This window comes from Littorina saxatilis, linkage group LG14 (assembly GCF_037325665.1).
Source record: "Littorina saxatilis isolate snail1 linkage group LG14, US_GU_Lsax_2.0, whole genome shotgun sequence".
Lineage (NCBI taxonomy): Eukaryota > Metazoa > Mollusca > Gastropoda > Littorinimorpha > Littorinidae > Littorina > Littorina saxatilis.
In genome coordinates, this window is record NC_090258.1 from 13,577,514 (window position 1) to 13,595,940 (window position 18,427).

General features: G+C 40.0%; 1 protein-coding gene across 1 annotated transcript in view; it reads left to right on the plus strand.

Annotated features, from left to right (window-relative positions):
• Positions 1 to 18,427, plus strand: part of LOC138946858 (fibrillin-1-like) — a 34,767-nt gene that overhangs the window by 4,394 nt on the left and 11,946 nt on the right. The window contains exons 2-16 of the mRNA XM_070318261.1: positions 993 to 1,278; positions 3,140 to 3,271; positions 3,565 to 3,762; positions 4,254 to 4,502; positions 4,935 to 5,136; positions 5,703 to 5,863; positions 6,803 to 6,961; positions 9,263 to 10,051; positions 10,459 to 10,578; positions 10,947 to 11,072; positions 11,509 to 11,637; positions 13,129 to 13,251; positions 13,836 to 14,099; positions 15,216 to 15,332; positions 18,107 to 18,244. Coding sequence (XP_070174362.1) covers positions 993 to 1,278; positions 3,140 to 3,271; positions 3,565 to 3,762; positions 4,254 to 4,502; positions 4,935 to 5,136; positions 5,703 to 5,863; positions 6,803 to 6,961; positions 9,263 to 10,051; positions 10,459 to 10,578; positions 10,947 to 11,072; positions 11,509 to 11,637; positions 13,129 to 13,251; positions 13,836 to 14,099; positions 15,216 to 15,332; positions 18,107 to 18,244 — 3,193 coding nt within the window. The remainder of the gene's footprint in view (positions 1 to 992; positions 1,279 to 3,139; positions 3,272 to 3,564; positions 3,763 to 4,253; positions 4,503 to 4,934; positions 5,137 to 5,702; positions 5,864 to 6,802; positions 6,962 to 9,262; positions 10,052 to 10,458; positions 10,579 to 10,946; positions 11,073 to 11,508; positions 11,638 to 13,128; positions 13,252 to 13,835; positions 14,100 to 15,215; positions 15,333 to 18,106; positions 18,245 to 18,427) is intronic.

The following is an 18,427-nucleotide window of genomic DNA, read 5'->3' on the forward strand; positions in this document are numbered from 1 at the left end:
GCCTCTAACATGTGATTGGTTGAAAGCATGGATAGCTCTGGGAACAAAAGAATTGCGGAAACGTGACGTTCTAGCAACCATAGCCCTCAGTCTACCACTCCTGTCAATGCGCCGAGAGTCAAATTCAGGTTTCAGTGGGTGTGTCTCGTCAGCCAAAATTGAGGTCAGTCGGTCAGTCAGTCGTCTCTGGCAAACTGATTCAATGGTCTCTTGTTTCCTGCCTACAACAGATCCAGCCTTCTTGACTAGCTTTTCAAGCCTGTCACTATCCTGTTTACTAAGGTTACCCCCCCCCCCCCCCAGCACACACATGCATATATGTCAACACGCTACCAACAGTGGACAGATAGAACATCTGCAGGATGTCATTACGAACAGAGAACGATCTAAGCTTCCTTAGACAGTACATGCGCGTGTGCGCTTTCTTCAAGATTTGGTCAGTGTTGGCATGCCAAGACAGCTTGTTGTCGATCATTACACCTAGGTAGCGATAGCTTTCAACCTGTTCGACTTCAACACCAGCTATCACGATAGGCTTGTGTGCTACCTTTTTTCTTCTAGTGTCAAAAATCATTTCTTTAGTTTTTCCTGTGTTCAAGTCCAGGTAATTCTCGTCGCACCAGTCCACAAAGCTGCTAACTTCTTGTCTGTAGTGTGCGTCATTGTCGTCAGTAATCTGTCCTGTAAGTCCAGTATCGTCAGCAAATTTGTCGATGAAGCACGACCCGTGAGAACTCCTGCAGTCAGCAGTATACAGGGAGAACAGAAAAGGTGACAATACTGTTCCCTGCGGAGCTCCTGTGTTGGTATTCAGTACACTAGATAGCACGGTCTGCGGAGCACCGGTGTTTGTGATCGGGCCATTAGATGGTACTATACCAGCCCTAACAAACTGGGGTCGGTTGGTCAGATACAGACGCTTTCAGTAGCTTTTCAGCAAGAAGGTGAGGCTGTATCGTATTGAACGCGCTAGAAAAGTCAAAAAACATCAGTCTAACACATGCTTCAACACTGCATTTACTTCTATTTTAGCCTGGATATTTGGAGACCCTCACATCATTACGCCGGACGAGCGCGAGTACACGTTCAACGGTTGGGGCGAGTACACTCTCATCACACTCAATTCTGGAGACTCAGACTTTGTCCTGCAAGGGAGGACCAGCCCCACCGAGAGAGAGACAGATGACTCACCGGCCAAAGCCACTGTCTTCAGGGCGTTCGGTGCTGAGGAAAATGGAACCCGCGTGTTTGTGCAGCTAGATCCTAACACCAACAACTGTAAGTCTATCTATTAAGGGAGCCGACCTAAACGGACTTGTATAATTATGTTTATATCGAAAGTTTAACTCACAATGCAAACAAATGGACAAAGAAGTAAAAGAGCTTTAAACATGAAGTGTGAACAAGTGCTAATTATGTCAATGCCACTTGATTTGTTTGGGTTGCTTTCTTCAAGAAGCATGATCCCAATGTCATGAATTTCATAAGTTGTAGCCAAATCAAATATCTGATTTCAAACATTCTTCCTGCAATTTGAAAGTTCCAGTTTAAGTCCATGTCATATTCGGACCGGTTCTTTTTGGCTCACGTAAGTGTAGCCAATGCGATGCTAACTTGTGTCTGTCTGTGCTTGCGTGCGTGCGTGCGTGCGTGCGTGCGTATGTTTGTATGTCTGTGGTAGAAACTTTAACATTTGACTGAACACCGAAATACTAATTTTACCCGGTTATTATTCAAGCAACAGCATCAAAGTATTGAAGCAATGATCAACATTTCGTTCGTCAGCACGTACGTAGTTAAAGTGTGTATCCAAAGAAAACGGGTGGTGGGGGGTTTTGGGGGGGGGTAAAAACAGGTGATTGGTTTGTGTCGTGTGTGGTATGTAGACCAGGTCAGGGGTCAAGGTTAGGTCAGATCGCGTGAAGGATTGTGGTATAGATACAGTTATCACCGAGCTGCAGTTCGCCGATTCGGAGAAGACGATTTCACATTGTTCGGTTTCGTAGCTCCAGAAAAATAGATAAAGAAGATACCAAAGGAGATTTCCTTCAGGTTAATCTGCACAGCGTGTTTCCAGTGTCTGCGCGAGGAAGCGCTGTCGATCTGGCCATCTGGCAGTCGTGTCCCCGTAAGTAGGCTACAGACAGACAGATCTAGATCTAGTGTCTCGCACTCTTGCATCGTGTCACCTATGCTTACTGTGTGTGTGTATGTGTGACGGTGTTATTGAGTTTGTGTTACTGTTTGTCGATTTCTTACGTGAGCCTTGAAAGCTTCGCCTCTTGTTAAATATTGAGAACAGATGTGCTTGACGAGGGACTTCTTACACTGGATGATTAGGAAGGCAATTTATTTTGAAATCAAACAAACGAGCAAATAAACACATACATTGCATGCGGCCAGCATAACTATCCCTCTTATTTGTTTATTTATTGTAAATGTGTGGGGGTATCAAGAATACCAAACTTTAAATCCCAAGATATTATTTGCTGAGTGGAATTGAAAGTATAATATGTTATGTTATTTTATGTACACAAAAGTGCAAAGGAAAATGTGTTCATTCCAGTACCCGAGAAACATTTGAATACACCACAGTTTAGTTTAGATGGTTCAGCTGTATATGGACAACTAAGCTTAAACAAATCTAATGAATGAACTAACCAATCAACAAACCAAAGACACACAAAAGAACATTACCACATCAAATCTGAGAATTGAAGACATTGATGTTTGTGTGTGACTTTGGTTTAAACAACATTTTATTCAGAATGTCTTCGCATGAACAGTTCGAAACACACAGCTAGGACACGCACTCAAGCAAATGCTTATATCACGTGACCAGAACAATACTAAATTACACACATTTTCGTAATGGTGGACATAACAACAATACACCAGTAGTACAAATTGAAAGAATGGGGATGGGGAGCTAAATAGGAACAAAAGAATCTACAGAAAATAAAAAAAAGAAAAGGGAGGGAGAGGGGGAAGAAAGTACTAACAACCACAAGGAGAGACTAGGACGACTTTGTGTGTGACTTTGATTATCGCAGTAACCGGATTCCCTCTAGGTTCTAATTGTACATTCGAATCTTTCATAATTATGTTTACGATATGCTTTTCTTTTCTTCAATTCCAGCCCTGATCATCTATGGGGATGGCACCGACTACACACGCCGATTCCAGGAGGAAGGAGATGATTTCCTTGTGGATGAAGATCACTTCACCTTGATGAGAGATAATGGCAGTCTGGCTGTCATCTTTCCATCAGGTAGGGCAAAGAATATCTTATACTGCAAAGTGATTAAGTATTACAAATAACACTGACGGTATTTTGTTTGTGTATTGTTGTGTCTTGTCTCCAGAACCCAGGGTTTCATTAGCGATTGATTCCGCATCGGTCTTATCCTCTGTTGTGTTCTCCTGTTGAGTCATCAGCCTACTCTTTGAAAACTGTTCACATTTAAGGCACGTCACAGATTATTTTATCATTGTTACTTTAAAGCAACTGGGTAACTGAATTCAGTAAGATTAACAAAAGAACAATATTTTGCTACTTTTCAGAAATTGTTTTCTCCGTCTCCATTGGATGGAAATCTCTGGTTTTGGGAGTGTTTGTGCCAGAGAAGTTCCGAAACCAGACAAGAGGCCTTCTGGGGAATTACAACACGATCAAGACGGACGACTTTGTTCTTCCTGATGGAACGGTGCTGAACGACACTCTGACCGACAGACAGATTCATTACCAGTTTGGGAATGCCTGTATGTCAGCGTGAATTTCGTGTTCTGTTTTGCTTTGTTTTTGTTTTATTTATTTGGGGATGATGTCATGCAAAACAATGTCTACTAAGATCAGATTTCTGTAAATGAGCTAGGTCAAAAGGAAAATTGTTGTAACGGGTTTGCTTTTTTGCAATGCCTTCCGTCTGTCACGCATACACGTACCAGTTCACATTGTCTCTTTTTTCATTCTCTTTATCTGTCTGTGTGTTTTGCACAAAGACAGAAGAATGATTATGCTAGATCAAACATTGTTTTAGTCTGAAATCGTAGTGAAATGTACTTGAATATATATCTCTAAGTTAGGGAAAACTAACGAGCAATCGAGCAATAAAACAACACTAAGTGTGCATGACATGAGATCATACTATGCTGTGATGATTTTTGAAAACTGTTGAGCTTTTTAGATCCTAATTGATAAATGTGTGAACAAACGTGCATTCCTTTTCTCCTCATATCTCTCACTTTTACAGGGTCAGTAACAGAGGCGAACAGTGTACTTCGCTACGGACCCAAGGAAGGATATTCAGACTACGCTCACTCAGAATTCACGCCTATCTTCTTTGAAGAAATTTCTGCTTCTGACAAACAAGCTGCTGAGAACGTGTGCGGGGCAGCTGACCGTGCCTGCATCTATGACTTTGTCGTGTCTGGCAGTGAGGGTTTTGCCCTGAAGACCAAAGAGTGTAGAAAGGAAGCTCTGGAGGAGAATGCTGCATCCCGTAAGCTAATAGTCTGTATGATTCTTAAGTGCTGTGTCAGAAATGTTTTTAAAATTGTATTGTTGTAATCATGTTTTGTGCTATATGTACTATGTTGCTTGGAGTGAGGACGGTTAGGGCAGCAGTAACTCCTTCATGCGATCCTTTTTACTGTTTATGCTTTTTGATTGCTTATATATTTGGTCAAGTGTGTGTTTTTTAATTCATTAATATTATTTTTTTTAAAGCCCGTTTTGGTTCTCAAATTAATTTGTGTTTATCGAGACCGTAAATATTGATCTGATTTACGGTGCTTTGGTATGGTGACACATATATTAACAGTACAGTTGCGATCACTTCAGTATTCCTATAGTTTAAAGGACATCGATTTCAATCAAATAAGCAGCATGCTAAAAGTTCAGTTTTTGTTCTTATTTCATCTTTCACTTGCAGAAAACAGGCTACCGACTCTCGAAGTGCCCGATAATGTGACAGTGACGGTGAATGTTCCCAAGACGTTCAGAGTCAGTGCCTATGACCCTGGCGACACAGTGACCTATAAACTGACCAATGACGGCAACGGATCCATTCAAATCATTGAGACTACAGGGAATATAACTGTCACTGTTAATTCCAACACCCCAGTCACTCTTAAGTGAGTTTTTGTGTGCGATCCATAACATTATGGTCAGTTGTAAGTGATGATCTTGTAGGCTGTGCATTATATGGTATGTAATATGTAATACTGTATTTTGCACGTCGATTTAGATATAATATACTGTACTATTTAGTTTACAGGTAATCACGGATTTATATGTGAACCTGTTACATGATACGAATGTCCAGGTAAAATAGAGGTAAACTGACACCGCCTTTTTATGAAAGTGATACAGGTTCTTTTGGAGAAATGTACAATTACATTGGCGCATCACAACATTTGCAGAGTCTAAGAAACAATGAACCAAAGAAATTGATCATAGATGTGCACATACCTTCCTGTTCCAGTTGCAAAATATTAGGAATGCAAATGCCAAAACATTAACATTTAAAGCTAGCTATCCAACTCCACATCAATATCATTTAGTGCAGTCATGCTGTACGTTTGTGTCAACAAATACGAGATGGAACTTATATTTTTGTATGAGGAAACACCAATTATATCAGGCAATATCAGTTTGATTTTGTTTCAGTTTTCCTCAATAAATATTTGGAATTGTGCAGAGTGTTTGCTGTTGACTCTTCTGAGGCCCAGTCTGTTGTGTACACCATCCCTCTGATCGTATGCTTCGGCTGTAGCAGTCATGGTCAGTGTGATTTCACACGTGTACAGCCTGCGGTAGGAAATCTGAACTTCCAACATGCTGCGTGTGACTGTTCTACAGGTGAGAAACACTCAAAATAGGATACAACGGAAAACAAACTTTAACTGAAAAGCGTCGTTTGCACTGGGAGAAAATGTTTATATAATTGTTCGAGTTAGGAAATAACATGAATAATAGCTTTGACCAATATGCACCAGCCACTGCTGTAAGATATGGTGTGAGTTAACAGGTCACTTATGATGCTCTGTAATGCAATGCATCATGCAAATATCGTTCGGATTCAGCTTAAAGGCCCACACTGCTTCGTAAAAATAAATGACCTCTCCATCATAGATTTGGCCGGGCTTTTATATGTGATAAGACCAACAAGAACTGACTGGTGCCTTTTTCGGCAATCATTTCATTCAAAAAGTAAATTCCAACTCACCACAGCAAGCATTCAGAGTGTTGATTTTTGGTATTTGACTAAGTGGAGGGATGTTCCCCTGTAAAAGCCAAATCTCAGACAGTGAGACGAACTGTTTTCAGGGGGCGGAGTTAACCTTTAATGAAAATACTGGACATACTTTCCTTAAACAATTCAGAGTTCAATGAAATCTGGATTTTCTGGGCAATGTTCACCTCCAGAGAGACTTTTACATTGCTATAATTGCTTTCCAAACACAACTTAAATTTATACTTGAAATGAACGACTTTATACTAATTTTTTTCAAGAACATTCGTATATTGTGACACGATGTTTTACTTTTGTTTAGTTTGTTTCTTCTATTTGATTGCATGCATTCTTTGTTTTAATTTTATGTAATTTTATCTATTGCGTTATTTTGTCGTACTCCAGTTTATTATCTTAAGTTTGCAATGTGCAAATGGGCCACTTAATTAAGACATCTCATCTATTCTGCCTACAACCTGATGTTTTACAAGAAAGCTTGTGATTAATGTCCTGCTGAATGATTTTGAAGTATTGCATTTTAGTTCATGTGTGGTACTTTGTTCCAGGCTGGGCAGGTGCTAACTGCTCAAAGGACTATGACGCCTGTTCCTCCAGCCCTTGCCACCCAATGCAGACCTGCACTGACCAAACTCCTGCACAGCAAGCTTCTTCCAGTGTGGGTTACACCTGCAGTGTTTGTCCTGCTGGGTACAAGTCTCCTGCAGGTATATGTATTTGCGTGTCGCCTGTATTTACAACTGAGTTTGAGTGTATGTTACTTCTCTCTTGGTAATGATGGCATGTGTTGGAGTTAGACAAATATCTGTTAACAAAATCTTACAAATCATTTCAAAATAAGCGTACATACTGACACTTCCACAGACAATGTTGAATATTATTTCTCTCTTCTCGACACAGATGTAGAGGTTACATGCCGAGTCTCAGTGATTATCAAAAATAATGGTCGAAGTTAGCGGATCATGAAAAATGCGAGCTTCAGCGAGCTTTTTCATGACCGCGAACTGAGACCATTATTTTTGATAATCACTGAGACGAGGTATGTAACCTCTTTATTCCTCCTTTCTTCAGTTATTCAAAGAAAAGAGGAGTTTTTGTGCGAAAGTTTGATCGAATCATATTCACCCAACCAGTCTACCTGCGCAGGCGATCGATTAATGCGCGGTTGTATAGTTCCGTGCAAATCATTCAATTCTGTTAACACTTCTTGTCAGTGTCCATGTTTTGAACTAAAATCAAGCACACAGTTATGTTGTCATTCTGCTGTGACGGTAAAGGCAGATAGTGTGTGTTCTGTTCATGTTTCGGTATCGCTCAGGAAATGTTCTTTCCTCGAATGTGACTAGCAGACGAAGTTTTACACCCGTGTTCCAACGTTACAAACTGTGTGAAGTTCAGTTTTCTGGGGCAAAATAGTGTATGAAACCGCTGCATGCTCTTCAAGTTGATTAAATGTTTGCAATTGATTGCGTGTTATCTGTTGATAAAATGAAATATTGTTGAAAACTGACCGTCGGATTGCAGTCTTGTCGATGCAGCCGACATCTGGAAGGGGAACTACTCGTGTCGCTAGACAAAGTATGAGAGTTACTTTTCCTTGGAATCTTGCTAGCGATAAACGATTGTGCACGGCAGATCTGAATTCAGAAAACAACCAAACTCATGGATTTTATATTGAGATTCATGTGTTCAAGCCTGTAGTTGCTGGTTTAAATGCGGTATGGTTGTATGTTTGCTCCAGAAATGTATATTTTGTACATTAGAGTGTTCTGAACTTTTGAGTCGCAAAAAGTAGATCCACAATGTGTACAGTCTCTACCCATGAGCTATCGAGGATTCAGGCCCGTTGTTGGGTAAGTGATTTTGGTTGTTTCGTAAGTTACCGAAAAATAACTAGCCCTGCAAGTTTACAGAGAGAAAGAAGCAGAGGGGGGAATAAGACACAATACATCATTGGAACTCCCATCTGTTTCAATACAACATTAGTTGCCAAATTTCTCTGCAGCACTCCTATTTGGAACCACTTTAATTTCACCTCAGATATTTTTTTTTCATATATTAAAACCGATTTCCAATCAATATCCCGTTACAGTTTACTTTCCCATTTTATACAACGTTTTGGACGCTTTCCATTCTGTATTGATTTTTCATAATACATTTTTGCTCCTTCAACTTTAGAAAAAAAGATTAATACAGACTTGCTTCCATCAACTATTATTATTATTCTACAAAACAATGTCAGAACGTTTTTTTTTAATATTTTGTAATTGCCCTAACACATCCTAAATAACTAAAAAAATATTTATTACAAAACTCGTAATAGGTATAAAAACGTCCATCGTCCTTTTCCAACTGACCAATAAAATAAACTTTTTTTATCACATCAATTCTCTAAAAAAAAATTTAAAAAATGACCTTATTCCCACTTTTAATATTGTTATTCCGCTACTATTTCTTATGAGGCCTCTAAATATATGTTGTACCGAAATTGTTCATACACACAAAACAAATCCTTCCCAAAACTGTTACAATGAGGTTTGCCACTGCAGACACTGGGGCCATACATATTAATATTATCAACATCAGTGTACAGAGGAATTGTTATATCTTTCCATTTATGGTCTGTAATCCTCAACTTTCTGATCCATGTTAATTTCAGAGCTGCCGTATAACTTTTAACGTGGGGGACATTTAGACCACCATCTTTATCACTTTTAACAAGAACATTTCTACTAATCCGATCACGTTTTCGATTCCACACAAAATCAAAATCATTGTCTGTAGATTATCTGCAAACCTGTCCAAAGTTTCTTATTGCTTTGTGCATTGTTTACACATGTGGGAGTATCCGATCACTTGACAGATTATCACTGTCCTCATCATGTCGTTTGCAGTGTCATAGCGTCAGGAAAACATAGCCTTGACTTGTGAAAATACTAATGCCTGGATGGTTATATTATACTTACCTATCCCAGCTAACAAGTGTTTAAATTTGTTTTGCATCCCAGGTCAGGCAAACCTCTGCCTTGACGTGGACGAGTGTGCGGACGACGCGCTGAACGCGTGCGAGGTAACGTGTAACAACACAGCGGGCAGCTACCAGTGTTCCTGTCCTGATGGCTACAGGCTTACCAGCAATCTTCGTTCTTGTGTCGACGTCAACGAGTGCGTGGAGAAATCCCACAACTGCAAGCACATCTGCAACAACACTGACAGCGGCTACAGCTGCCTGTGTGAAGAAGGCTTCGATTTGGAAAGTTCCGGGGAATGTGTACAGTCGACTGCCACTCAGAACATCTGTTCTAACAGTGGTTGCAGTCAAGGCTGCAAAGCGGTTGAGGGTCCTACTACAAGCTCCATGGTGGCGTCTTGTTTCTGCCGTTCTGGATATGATCTTGACCCCACAAACAAGAAGACTTGCACAGACCACGACGAATGCAAGGACAATCTATGCTCTCACAAATGCAGCAACTCACAGGGCGGTTTCACCTGTTCCTGCTACAACGGCTTTCAGCTCAACTCTGATCAGCGCACGTGCTCTCCGTGCCCCAGTCTGCAGTACGGTCCTGAGTGTGCTCACACCTGTCTGTGTAATGGGCGTGGCCTTGACTGTCACTCCGTCACTGGCTGTGTCTGCAAGGAAGGCTGGACCGGAAGTCAGTGCCAGGATGACGTCAATGAATGTGAAGAGAACCCGGATGTGTGTGGAGAGGTACAAGTGTGCACCAACACCAACGGGTCTTACACCTGTGCGTGCCAGGACGGATATTCCATTGATGATGATGGTGTCTGCCAAGGTACTTTCATCAGTTTGTTTTTGCTGACACACTTTCTCATAAGAACTGTTTAGGTTTTGTTATTTTTATGTGTGCTACCTTTGAGCTTTTGTCAGCTTTTAACTCTTACTAATTACTTAAATTGTCTTCAGAGACAATATTCACAACACTTTATGATTTATTATTGCCATACCCAGTATCGTCTTTTAGATTGTTTATATTCTAAGTATTTATACAGTTCATCTTTATTTATATCTAACTAAGTACTACGACGCAAAACAAGTTGGAGTTCTCTAGGTTTGTGAACTGAAATTACTTTGCATTTGTTAGTACAGTAACAGTAAAAATATCTGTACTTTTTTCCTAGCTTGATGATGATGATGATGATGATGATGATGATGATGATGATGATGGTGATGATTTTCCAGATGTGAACGAGTGCAGCAATAACACAGCATGTGGTGCTCATCAAGTCTGTCGCAATATGCCTGGGACCTTCCAGTGCCCCTGTTTCTCGGGATATATGAACGACAAGGGCACATGCAAAGGTAACATCTTTCACAGGACGATTTTCTTGTTATGTGTTCTCCAAAGGTACATGTCATGCAACATTTTAATTAAAGAGTGGAAAACTGTCTGCAGATGCACTTGCAACAACAGTTAACAAACAAACAAACAAAAATAACTTCAACTCGTTTGCTGAGCTAAGTTTATTTTCAGAAAGGAGCGATTTGACTGTCCAATACACATGAAATTGTTTTATTTACGTACACTTAATGTCTTGCGCCTCTGCTGTGTCACAGTGTCGAGTAGTCTTTTAGTTTATCTCTTTGTTTGCCTGTTTGCCCTTGTACTGTTGCCTTACCTTTCTGCCCCCAAAGGAAGCGATTAAAACAAGTGTTCACATTTTGTCCAGATATGGACGAGTGTTCGCTGGGTTCAGACAACTGTCAACAGAAGTGTGTCAATGTGGTTGGTTCCTACAACTGTGAGTGTTACTATGGTTACAGACTCAACACTGATCGCGCCACCTGTTCACAAGGTGAGTGCCTATTCAACTGAATAGATCTTGCATTGCTTTTTTTTTATTTTTCTTGATCTCTGTGTATCTGTCTCATTCGCTACCATCTCATTATGTCATTATCTCAATCTATCTGTGCGTCCTTATGTCTCTCTCACCCTGTCCTTCTCTCTGTTTTACTAGTGATTTTTTCCCTTTATCGTGTTAGGCTGACGCAGGTAAAAGTGTCGTTGTACACCATGCTTTGCTTGAAATTTGCATAAACGTTCGGAATCATATTTATAAATAGGATGCATGATTCAAACAATTGATTGCTTTTAGTACTATCATTGTCTCGTGTTATCTCTTTTTATTATTTTCTTGTTAAAAAAAGGTGCTCTTAGTCTTGAAGTGTTGATTAAGCTCAGCTCTACCAGGCTTTACACGAGATAAGCACATATCATTATCTTTTCTGCAGTCTCTGAACCCTGTGCCGAGGTAGAGAACCTGTCGTGTGACCATGGCTGTACACAGGACGACACTGACATTGCCGTCTGTTTCTGTAGGAGTGGGTACACACTAAACAGTGACAAACAGACCTGTCAAGGTAAGCAACGAAATTTTGACTTCTTTTTTCAAGTACCGCACAGACATCTCATGGGGTGGGCATATATGACGCTCAAATTTCCACTTACCCCAAAATACAGTTTCCAACCAAACAGAAGATGTCTACAACAAAAATTGCCTCATCGTCTCGCTCTTCTTGCTTGCCTTGCCCTCTTCCGATCGTGCTATATGTGGCTGCAGTCAACGATGTTAGGTGGACGGTGAGGCTTGTCAGGTGGACATATTAACAATTTCTACCGGCATCTCTTCGTAGCACTAAGGCCAACAAAAAAAATAGGTGTGGTTAAGGTAACATAGCCAAAAGAAAATAGGGTAGGAAGGTAGGCAATGACCTTTTTTTTTTTACACTTTTTTTTCTAATGTGTACAAATTAAACCTACTTGACAGGCAAATAAGTGTGCGACTCGAGCGCTGTCGCTTTCATTGCGTTTTCTGCACTTGTTTTTTTATTTTTTTGTTTTTTTGTTTTGACAAATGTAATAAAAAGTTATAGGGTCGGCCCCTAAAAAAAGGGTAGGTCGGGTTACCGTAACCACACCTATTTTCTTTTAGGCCTAAGCGTAAAGGCAGATGGCTCAGAATGTCGCATTTTACTCGAGTATGAGGATGTAATGTTTTGCGTAGAACTGAATAGTGAATGCTGAACTAGTAAAAAAAGAGGAAGAGGACATATAGTTATTTTTTTCATTATTGTGACCCGAGTCTTGGTAGTTATAATATGCTTTAGCTAATTTATCCTCAAATAATTATGGTGTGATTTAACAATCATATCCTTATTTGATCAAGATGACAGAAGAATATGTGAATGTATGACTAACTTTGTTCGTACATGTAATTTTATCATAGCATAAGTGTGTAAAGATGACGTCATCATCTTTATTGGCCCTTGTTAAAAATATTGTTCTAAAGTTATTTCAGTCAGCAAGTACATTTAAAAAACCCATAAAACATAAACAAATCAAACAAGGAATGCAAAAGAGCTCTTCAAGTTCTCTCATATGTGACATGATATTAAAAAAGACTTCATTTCAAAGTGACCTAGCTGCTTATATTCGGTATGGAATCTTAACCTCACATCCTGTAACTGTTGACCTGCATAAAAAACCAAGATAGGTTTGTTAATGTAACGTTTAATTTTTGACAAAACAAGACATTCACAATTACATATAATAAAAAATAAAAAAATAAAAAATAAAAATCCCTGCGCTTAGAACTGTACCCACGGAATACGCGCGATATAAGCCTCATATTGATTGATTGATTGATACATTGACCCAATGATGTTTACATTGGTGGACAGTCAAACGATGAAGAAACAAATAACGAATACTAACGCATACTGAGCTAACTCTTTTATTTATTTTGTTACATTTTTCTCACAATTTATTGCCTATCTGTCCACCATTGGATCAATGTTCTTGTTAATGTCTTGTTTTGTCATGGATTCATTTTGACCTACACATTGTTTCAGACGTTAACGAGTGTCAAGATGTCAGCAAGAAGTGTTCACACACCTGTATAAACACAGCTGGAGGTTTCACGTGCTCTTGTCCCTCGGGAATGGTTCTTGCCAACGACGGAAAAACCTGTGTTTGTGAGTAGAAAGATGGAAGAACATTTTAAAATTAGAGTTTGAACGGCCTGTTACTCAAATTTTAAACGCTGCGTTGGTATCACCTTTCAAGACTGCACTTTCTCCAAGTGCTGTCTTTGTCTCTGTTTCTGTTCGGTTTTAGGCCTTGAGGGCAGGATATTTCGCATGCATTTGCTAGAATAAGGAGTACCCAATCCCGCACGCCCGGGGTTGTTTCCTACGATCACTTGCATTTATTCTTATTTGAATTGATTAAATAGCATAGTTACAGTGCATTATCGAGTTTACCAGCGAATGAGGCGTGGACATTTTGAGGTTAAATTATTGAGAAAATCATTCCAAAATGATTACATCACTACTATATCTTTAAGTTAGATGGACTTTGACGTCCGTCCAGGTCACATGGGTGCGATAAAGTAGCCGAATAAAAACGTGGACTTTTTCCCGACCACATTAATACTTTTCTCATAAATGATTTAAGTTGGGCCCTTAAACTTCCAAATAATACCATTTTGCTGGAAACTGCACAGCCACTTAGAAGGGTTGTTGATCGAGCGTTTTTCTCTTTTTTTCAACGCATGCAGCTTGCCCAGCCGGGACCTACGGAGCTGACTGTAGCATGAACTGTTCCTGTGGTGTTGGAACCAGTCGCTGTGACGCCGTAACTGGTTGCCTTTGCAAGACAGGCTGGACAGGGGACAAGTGTCAGCATGACGTCAACGAGTGTGACCTAAACAGTACGCGTCAGCTGTGTGAGGTCAGCGGGGCAGAGTGTGTAAACCTAAAGGGAGGGTACAAGTGCCGGTGCCCTACAGGCTACACGGAGGATAACAGCGGTGTTTGTCAAGGTATAATGCAGATTAAATTGCATGCAACTCTAGAGATATTGGTTTGTTTTCAGTAAAGCAGAGAACACGTTAAAGGTTGGCTTTTCAAAACCTATTTTCTACATAATTAAAGACACCTTTGCATTAGCCAAATCAAATCTATAACAGATACATTTCTCCCTTGTTTTGTCCCCCATTTTGTCCCCCTTTCTATATTTGTCTTATCAGACTGTGGAGAACAATTATCTTTCCAGCAATTTAAAACAATGTGTTTGGAAAACGCAGGCAGTTGTTGTTTTCGTTATTATCGTTGTTTGTTGTTGTTGTTGTTGTTGTTTCTTGTTCTTGTTCTTGTTCTTCTTCTTCTTCTTGTGTGTGTGTACTTTTGTATAGGTTCTTTCTCTTTCTTTATTTGGTGTTTAACGTCGTTTTCAACCACGAAGGTTATATCGCGACAGGTTTTGTATAGATGTGTATGTTTGTGTAGGTGGGTGTGTGTATGTTTGTATAGGTGTGTGTGTGTGTATGTTTGTATAGGTGTGTGTGTGTATGTTTGTATAGGTGTGTGTGTGTATGTTTGTATAGGTGTGTGTGTGTATGTTTGTATAGGTGTGTGTGTGTGTATGTTTGTATAGGTGTGTGTGTGTGTGTACTTTTGTATAGGTGTGTGTGTATGTTTGTATAGGTGTGTATGTGTATGTTTGTATAGGTATGTGTATGTTTGTATAGGTGTGTGTGTGTATGTTTGTATAGGTGTGTGTGTATGTTTGTATAGGTGTGTGTGTGTGTATGTTTATATAGGTGTATGTGTGTGTATGTTTGTATAGGTGTGTGTGTATGTTTGTATAGGTGTATGTGTGTGTTTGTATAGGTGTGTGTGTGTATGTTTGTATAGGTGTGTATGTGTATGTTTGTATAGTTGTGTGTGTGTATGTTTGTATAGGTGTGTGTGTGTGTGTGTGTATGTGTAAATGTGTGTATTTGTGGGTTTCCGTGTGAGTATCAAAATGCATGTGTGTGGGTGTGTGTATTTGTGTGTGTGTGTGTGTGTGTGTGTGTGTGTGTGTGTGTGTGTGTGTGTGCGTGTGTTGGGGAAGCAGAAGTCACTGTGCTGTATTTGTCAACTTTATTGAGCAGATATCGACGAATGTGAAACATCGCCCTGCAGGCAGGTATGCGAGAACAGTGCTGGAAGCTACAGATGTCTGTGTGACGCAGGTTTTACTCTCAACTCTACTAATGGAGAATGCACAAGTAAACATTCATTTGCATATCTTCCATAATCATCATCATCCAAATGGGAGTTGATTTCCAAATTTGTTCATGAATTTTAAATTAGGCGGTATAGCCCTATTCAGAACAATGACAATGACGAATTGGTGAACTTTTGTTTTGGAGTTAGTCATTGAAAATCTGCTCAAAATCAAGAAATTCGTTAAATGGATATTATGCTTTGAACCTTTGACTACAAAGCTCTGTTCCGCCGAGTCTGGAACACGCAAATGACGTCATATGGAAAGGGAGATATTAAAGTGTCACCTTGTGACCTTCTTTTCCAAGCATAATAAAATTAGCCTCCAAGGTTTTTGTCTTTTTTCTCAAACATCTTCTTCGAGTGTCTATCTTACCGTTTGTCTATTTGTTTGTCTGTGTCTGTATGTCTATCTCACTCGCTGTTTGTCTGTCTCTGTCTCTCTCTCTGTCTATCTCTCTCTCTCTCTGTCTATCTATCTATCTCTCTCTCTCTCTCTCTCTCTCTCTCTCTCTCTCTCTCTCTCTCTCTCTCTCTTGAATCTGGGACTGGGTGGCCGAGTGGTAACGCTCCTGCGCTCGGAAGCGAGAGGTTGCGAGTTCGACCCGTTAGGGCGTTAGCAATTTTCTCCCCCCTTTCCTAACCTAGGTGGTGGGTTCAAGTGCTAGTCTTTCGGATGAGACAAAAAACCGAGGTCCCTTCGTGTACACTACATTGGGGTGTGCACGATAAAGATCCCGCGATTGATAAAAGGGTCTTTCCTGGCAAAATTGTATAGGCATAGATCAAATTGTCCACCAAAATACCCGTGTGACTTGGAATAATAGGCCGTGAAAAGTAGGATATGCGCCGAAATGGCTGCGATCTGCTGGCCGATGTGAATGCGTGATGTATTGTGTAAAAAAATTCCATCTCACACGGCATAAATAAATCGCATAGAAAATAAAATTAAAATTAATAAATAAATCACTGTTCTTAGAACTGTACCCACGGAATACGCGCGATATAAACCTCATATTGATTGATTGATTGATTGATTGAATCGTATCTTTCAAAACGGAAACAGTATGTATCCATTAACTGTAAAACTTCGTCAAACGAGTTTGTCAGGAGTGGTGTACCTCAAGGGTCTGTATTAGGACCTATCTTGTTCTGTATTTATATAAATGATTTACCCCTTCATGTGTCCGATGAAAAAGTTAGATGTGAGTTCTTCGCGGATGACTCTTCTGTTCACACCAGTCAAAAATCTTTGGAATCTGTCAACTCTTCTCTTCAAACAAGTGTGGATGAAATTACTGAGTGATGCGTTTCTAATGCAAGGATCATTCATCCGATTAAAACAAAAAGTATGGTGATAACCACGAGACAAAAACACCAGTTAAGTCCTTTACTACTACAACTGTCAGTTGGCTCAACTCAAGTGCAGCAAGTTAGGGAACATAGAATATTAGGTGTTACCTTTGATCAAGAGTTGAAATGGCAAACTCATTTGAGTAATATTTGCAAACTAGTATAAAAAAATGTGTACCTGTTATCAAAATTAAGGCATTACGCAGATTCTGCAGCACTCAAAATGTTCTATTACACCCACATTATGCCTCATATAAACTTCGCATCGACACTTTGGGATAACTGCAGTGATGTTCATTTAAAAAGACTCAATTCCCTGCATCGCCGAGCTGCAACACTTATTCTGCATGATTTGAATAGGTCCACGGATGATAAACTAAAGCTCTTGAATTTCCTCCCCTTGAAAGATCAGTTGACGTTAAACAAGGCTGTGTTCATGTATGAAATTCTAAATGACGACTGTCCTAAATATTTGCAATCACATTTCAAACATGGCACAAGAAGATATGGGTCCCAAAAATCATCCCTCCTATACCTCGCATAGACCTCTACAAATCGAGCTTAGCCTTCTCGGGAGCGTTTCTCTGGAACTCCTTCCCCCAACAGATAAGAAATGCAACTTCAGTGAAAATGTTTAAGAGACAGTCACGTTCACACATCATTCGTGAATGAAACGTCCTGTTCGATTGTTATTTTGTTAAACATTGTGTACTAGTGTTAACGGATGTGTAGCTGATCGGAGCAACTTTATTCCCAAATGAAAGGTATAACTATGTCAATGTAATTTTGTAATTGTTGAGTTCTCCTTATGTAATTCCTTAAATGCACATTGTGTTGCATTCCATACAATGTATTTCTGTATTTTATATGATTGAATTTATATTTTTAATGTGCGTCTGTCTTTATGTGTTGTATAATTATATAAAGGACAGGTTGGAAGAATAGGCTTTGCCTAAAACCTTTATCCTTTTGTAATAAAGTTCTGAGTCTCTCTCTCTCTCTCTCTCTCTCTCTCTCTCTCTCTCCCTCTCTCTCTCTCTCTCTCCCTCTCCCCCTCTCTCTCTCTCTCTCTCTCTCCCTCCCTCTCTCTCTCTCCCTCTCCCCCCTCTCTCTCTCTCTCTCTCTCTCTCTCTCTCCCTCTCTCTCTCTCTCCCTCTCCCCCTCTCTCTCTCTCTCTCTCTCTCTCTCTCTCTCTCTCTCTCTCTCTCCCCCTCTCTCTCTCTCTCTCTCCCCCTCTCTCTCTCTCTCTCTCTCTCTCTCTCTCTCCCTCTCCCCCCCCTCTCTCTCTCTCTCTCTCTCTCTCTCTCTCTCTCTCTCCCTCCCCCTTGTTTATCAAGGAAAATTGGACAAAATCGTATTTCAGTGCATTTGATTAACTGAATGGTTAATGACGACTCAGCGTTCTTGTTTGTATTTTATACAGGAGCAACCACTTGTTGGCAAAAGACCTGTGACGCAAGCAACGGCGGATGTTATGTCAATGACAACGGGCTGGAGACATGTTCCTGTAACACTGGTTACACTCTGGGGCCCGACGGTGTTACATGTTCTCTTAATGAACGTATGTCTGGCTAGCTGACTATTTCTTTTTATCTATTTCTGTATCTTTGTTTAGACTGTTTGAAAATTGCTCGTTTTTGCCAATTGTATGTTTTTTCAATTGCTTATTATAACGTCTTATTTTGTCCCTTTGTAAAGACCAAAGTCGTGTTTCATCAATGCATATGTTCTAATTCGAGTTACG